The sequence below is a fragment of the Channa argus genome, chromosome 3 (genome assembly GCF_033026475.1).
Source record: "Channa argus isolate prfri chromosome 3, Channa argus male v1.0, whole genome shotgun sequence".
In the NCBI taxonomy this organism is placed as follows: domain Eukaryota; kingdom Metazoa; phylum Chordata; class Actinopteri; order Anabantiformes; family Channidae; genus Channa; species Channa argus.
Window position 1 is genome coordinate 10276471 of NC_090199.1, and position 6030 is coordinate 10282500.

General features: G+C 42.2%; 1 protein-coding gene across 9 annotated transcripts in view; it reads left to right on the forward strand.

Moving 5' to 3' along the window:
* lrba (LPS-responsive vesicle trafficking, beach and anchor containing) overlaps window positions 1-6030 on the forward strand; it is a 168358-nt gene that overhangs the window by 41120 nt on the left and 121208 nt on the right. For all 9 annotated transcript variants that reach the window (XM_067499797.1, XM_067499798.1, XM_067499801.1 and 6 more), the window contains exons 22-25: window positions 2346-3653; window positions 3852-4060; window positions 4354-4507; window positions 4913-5093. In XM_067499797.1, coding sequence (XP_067355898.1) covers window positions 2346-3653; window positions 3852-4060; window positions 4354-4507; window positions 4913-5093 — 1852 coding nt within the window. The remainder of the gene's footprint in view (window positions 1-2345; window positions 3654-3851; window positions 4061-4353; window positions 4508-4912; window positions 5094-6030) is intronic.

A 6030-nucleotide genomic window follows, 5' to 3' on the forward strand; every position in this document is an offset into this window, starting at 1 on the left:
TGCTTAGTTAAACAAATTCAGTATACAGTTTCGCTGAAAGAATCTCTGTAATAACTTGTCCTCATGTGGCTTTGTTAAAAATGACAAAGCCTCTATGTCCATCACAGAATGAGAGTCGCTGGAGAAAACTAAAATTGAAAATGTTAAAATAGATGTGAGAAAGGAAGACACAGTGAAAATGAGTGAGTAAGCAAAACCGCAAAGGACAGCAGAACAGCAGCAGATGACATTGATTTTGGAGGAGGAATTACATTTGGCTAATCGGATTAGAGCCACGCTGTCCTCCCATTTCCCCTTTGTTTTGTAGTTGCTCTTTATCAGTCGATCTAAATGGGGACTCCCATGTTCCTACTGTGGGGGTCTCCCAAGTTCAATGCTCTGCTACCTTGACCCTCACCTAGGAGGCTGTGGTGTGAGCCTCTGCTTATTCTGGGTTGGTCACAGAGCACACAGTGGAGACATGGTACTTTCTTTTTTAAAACTCTTGCAGTGTCATTTGTTTCATACTGTTAGTCTCTTTTTTCAGATATTCTGTATGATCTGGCCATGCTGCACCCACTTAATACCATGTTACTTGTCACATTAGAAAAGCCCACCATGTTTTTGTTCATTACCATAACAGTTTCCCATACCCCACTGAGGCCAGGCCGAGCCATGGAGTAGAATGAAATTAGATTAGATCAGTGCTGATGTCTTAGCCACCCAAGGCAGTTTCTATATGTTGTAGCAAGGCTAAATGCTCTTTTAAAAACCACAGAGACATATACTACCTCTGTCTAATGGTAACTGGATCTGTTACAGAGCCCCATTTAAGGCCAGCATACATCATCTTAATGTACAGACTGCATCCTGAATCTATGACGTTATGTGCTGCACTGTTCTCCTGCATAATTTCCATCGCAGTGCACTCTGAATGCAGGCTTTTAATTGCTAAAAATGCTAAATGTCAAATTAAGCTCAAACTAATGGGGTAGAAGGTCTCGCTGTTTGATCACTGTAAAAGAGGGAGGGAGAGAGAACGAGACAGACTACTGGCGCATTTAAAGCAGGCTGTGCACTCAGAAAACAGCTATGGATTACCAATCACTGCTCCCCACTACAGAAGATTAATGAGCACCCGTGTAGCAGGCTAATTTAGAACAATAACGCCTAATTAATTACAAATAATCAGCTTCTTTCTCTCCCTTCCCTTTCTTCCACTCCCTAATGAATCACTCTCTTTCTCTTCTCTCCTTTCCTCCTTTGCAATTTCTTATTTTTTCTTCCTTTTGACCCCTGGCTTTCTCATTTTCTTTGTTTCTCTCTCTTTCTCACTCTCCTTCTGTCCAAATAGCCTCAGGTAAAAAGGAGCAAAGTAGGTCTAGTTTCATTCCCCCTCCACCACCAACCCATCTTTGACTTTCTGTCCTCCAAGCCCAATGATTAATGCAGGGTCTTAAATTAGGCGTGGGAGGATTTGCCGTATGCTGGACACGCACTCAGCACAGCTAGAAGAGACACACTAATAGTATCTACTGCTAATCTATGACTGCTTACATGGATGGGCTCTTCCTCAAATGCCACTGCAGACTATTGTCATTATAGACTAGCTCTCTAGTCTACCTATATCAGATGGTAAGAAGACTGATGGAGGTTAATAGGCCGTGGGCAGCAGTACATGAGGGAGGAAAACTTTTAAGTATGGCACACTTACCCACAACTGGTCCCTGTGGTTAAATGTAATAATACGCTCACAGCTAAAGAGCATTTTGAGAATAAGTTGCTTGCCTAATTTGATATTTCCTGTTGAATTTAAGTGTTAGCAGAAAATATTGTAGAATAAAGAGAAAGGAGGAGGCATGTTTTACAGATGAGATAAAATGGCATTGATTAATTTTATGCTTCGCTACTAGATATTACTACTCATGTACAAGATGTTTTTACTCGTGTACATGTAGTAACAGCTTGACATTTATTTTCAAGGGTCAATGACAGTGGTTACACTTTATTTTACTTGTTTTAATGTCCTACGAAAAGCGTAATTACATTTTTTTGTAGTTTTGGCCAAAATTCCTGATGAACAGTTACAGTGTACAATGAGGCACAATGTAACAAAGCCCAATAAAGCTGGCTACATTGTTATCTTGTTTACACCCAATCTTACGGTCTTATCACTGCCCTTTTATCAGCACAATTGTTTTGGTGAGTAGTAAGTTAACATAAATTATTCATAGTATGATGATGCTAAAATAGGACACAATTACTCTGGTAATGGGAAGTATCCATTAACCAATCAACGTATTGACTGATGGTGCCATAAACTAATAGTGTTTCACACATTTAAACATGTTGTTCTGTGTTTGTAGGTAACCTTTGAGCAGCACAAGGAAAATCTGTCCCGCATGTTCCACCAGTACCAGCGTCAGGAGTCTGCAGTCACAGTTCGAACCATATCTGGTAGCAGCCAAAGCTCAGAGACCACAGAATTTGTAAATGGGCCACCTGCAGAGGAGACGGCCCCTTCCACTGTAATCGAACTCACAGTGGACAAGGTGTCCAAACAGTCCCTTGACTCTGCATCTAGTTCCACCATCACCTCGAGCCCACAGGACATTTCTGATGAAAGGGGACATGCATCGATCACTGTGTCCAACATTCTGGCCAGGGCAGAAGACAAAGAGCAGAATTTGGTTAAGGACTCTCCCAGAGATGAGTCCGGTCATGGAAAAAGCACTGAAGCCACTGTGACACAACAAAATGATAGAGAGGAACAAACAGAAGAGACCAATAAACAGGAAGCAGTGAGGTCCACTGATGAGGACATTGATAATCAACAAAGGTCTGTGAGCAAGCAGGCTGAAGCAGAAGCAGTGGAAATGGTTAGAGACTCTGCTACAACTTCTGCGAAAACAACAGTTGACGAAAAGCATGAGAGTGAACAGAGCAAAGGTGAATCATCAAACTCCATGACAGAAGACTCTTTAAATGATGCGGACACAGAACAGCCAGTGTTTTCAGAACAAGAAGATAAGACAGACCCCAAGTCCCTCGAGACTACAGCCCATCTAGAGAACAGCGTGCTGGGGGGAGCTTCAGCCTTCAACGAGGACCTGGTTGATGTGTCTTCCGTTAGCGACCAGATTCACCCTAGTGATCCTGATAGCCAAGAGGAGTCCTCTTACGCTTCTGCTGCTGCTGGTGACGAAGGAGAGCTAGTAAAAAAGGAGAAAGATAAACATGATGATGAAGGCATGAAAAATAGAACTGAAGAGAAATGGGTATCAGACTTGGAGAGTCAGACACATCCCTCTGAAACTTTTAAAGAAAATGTGACAGAACCACCCAAAGAAAAACTCAAGGATGAACAGTCTTCCTCAGATACTGAAACTACCACTGCAGACCAGCAGCCCTCAGATACAACACTACCCTCTACAGTGCAGGAGGTTACAGCAACATCAGACTCTACATTACACAGCCAGCCTTCAGAGAGCAGCAGCGCCACTGGAGATGAAACCTTATCCAATGCCCCAGACAGTAGCACCACAGCCTCCAGCCCTGACACCCAAAAGAGTGCAGACTCTGGACGCAAGACCAAAGAGATCAAAATCGCCAGACTGGATGTATCCAATGTGGCCTTAGACACCGAGAGACTTGAATTGAAGGGGACCTCTGTAGTACGCATTTTATTTTTATTATCTCCATTTTTCACTTTTTAGAATTAACTAATAAATAATAAAATTATGTAAAAAAATATCTTTGACAAAGAATAAAATGACAGAACTGACAAGTTCAAGTTCTAAACCCTGTAACTACTTTCTCACATGTCTACATCACGTTAGAGTTAATCATACCTGGCTGGTGTGTCTCCATAGGAAACAAGCCAAGGGCAACAGCCAGCACCAGCAGCTGAAGCAGGAACATCAGAAGCAGCAGGCAACTCAGGTCAGCGGAGAGAGAGCGGCACCTCTGGTCCTCGTTCCACCATGTTTCGCATCCCAGAGTTCCGCTGGTCGCACATACACCAGCGCCTCCTCACTGACCTGCTCTTCTCTATTGAGACAGACATCCAGATGTGGAGGAGGTAGGGGACCAAAACTCTGACAGTGATTTTACAAATTCTTTAGCACCTTACAGCTGTTTTGTTTGGTGTTTAATGAAATAAAGATTGGAGTTTGAGTGTTGTTACTTTGAGTTTATTTTTGTATATTTTTTACGGCAAAGAAAGGTAGTGGCAAGCAATAATTGTATTGTATTGATGGCATCCTTCCATAAAATCATTGTTCATTGGACACACCTGACATCAGACTTGAGTTTAACCAGAGCAAAGATGTTCTCAAAAATCTATCATCTTGTAAATATTTTTCTTTCTATTAGCCACTCCACCAAGACGATTCTGGACTTTGTGAACAGCAGCGAGAATGTTGTGTTTGTCCACAACAGTATACACCTCATTTCCCAGGTGGTGGACAATCTCATCATGGCCTGTGGAGGCATTTTACCTCTGCTCTCTGCTGCCACCTCCTCCACTGTGAGTCTAATCCATTTGTCTGGTTTTATGTGCACTATACATGTCTGTAGCTGATGGCACAGGAAGTTATCCATCCACATTGACCTTTTTCAATCACATTAGACTACAGTTAGCTGCTCCCTAACATTGTTAGTTTGTTTTTGTGTTGTCTGACCTCAGTGACTGTAGCACTTTACATGATTCGTTACCTCTGCCAATCGCCTGACCAGTGCGTCTAAGAAACGGGTTGAAGTGGAGTTTCGTTATAATCCAGTTACATTTACTTATGTGTGTACTCTGTAACCAAATTGAGAACCACATATGCAAAAAAAAAAAGATTTTTAAGCACGAATTTGTCACATTTTACATTCTTCTTGTGTCTTGCCTTTTGGATTTCTGTCCAATGTGTCCTCTCTATTCTACCAGCATGAACTGGAGAACATTGAACCATCCCAAGGTTTGGCAGTGGAGGCGTCAGTCACCTTCTTACAACGACTCCTCAACCTTGTGGATGTTCTCATTTTTGCAAGCTCCCTCAACTTCACCGAGATAGAAGCAGAAAAAAACATGTCCTCGGGAGGTATCCTTCGACAGTGCCTTCGCCTTGGTACGTACACAGATGTATCTTCACTTAATCTCTATTTATATTAGGAGACTCAATATTCTCAGAACTGCTAATTTACTTTTTATCTCCTGCGTTTGTTTCTGTGCTTTTTTTTAACTTTCTCCTATCTTGCAAGTGTTTCACATGTTTAGCCGTCTACTCACTCCATTTCATTCTCTAGTAATCCTCTCTTTCTACCACATCCTCTGTCGTCCCCTGTTCATTAATCCATCTCATATCAGCAGGCAGTAGTATCTTGTATTAGCCCCAGTCATGGCTCCCTGAAGGCTTTTTGACCCTCCCTTTTTATTCCTTCTTTCTTCTCTGCCTTCTCTCTCCTCATCACCCTCTGCTGCTCACATCCCCTCGCCTCTTACACCCTTCTCGTATCTGCACTCTCTTATCTTGTTATTATAACCCTAGTGAATGGCAACACTCTAAAATGGCTGCTATCATGATATAGTGAGTTCTCCATAATGGCCTTGGCTGTACTGTACTGCAGTGTAGCCTGGGGCCTTCTTCTGCCTTCTGTTCCAGGCTATTAAGGTTTCCTCTGACAGCATCAAAAGCCAAGCCTCGCTGTAGCTGAGTAAAAGAGACTGATATTCCTACATTATTCATTTTGTGTGGCGCACCTTTTCAGCAAACACAGATCAACACAGTATACACTCACTCAGTGTGCAAGTGGTGCAATACTTTCTACACTGATTTAAATAATTTCTTGATGCTTTGTGCCATGTATGTAATGCGTGTGTGCAGGTATCAGCTTTTGCTTTTAGATACTTAGTACAGTGCGGTTAAAAACAAAAGCTTGTCAAAATGAAAACCTGTTCTACAAAGAGCACTTCTGCTCGCAAATATTATCATTGCTATGGTGCGGTTTTGCAGGAAAGTGATGCTGCGGTACTACAGGTCCAGTTTTAGAAAGCAGCCTTTATGA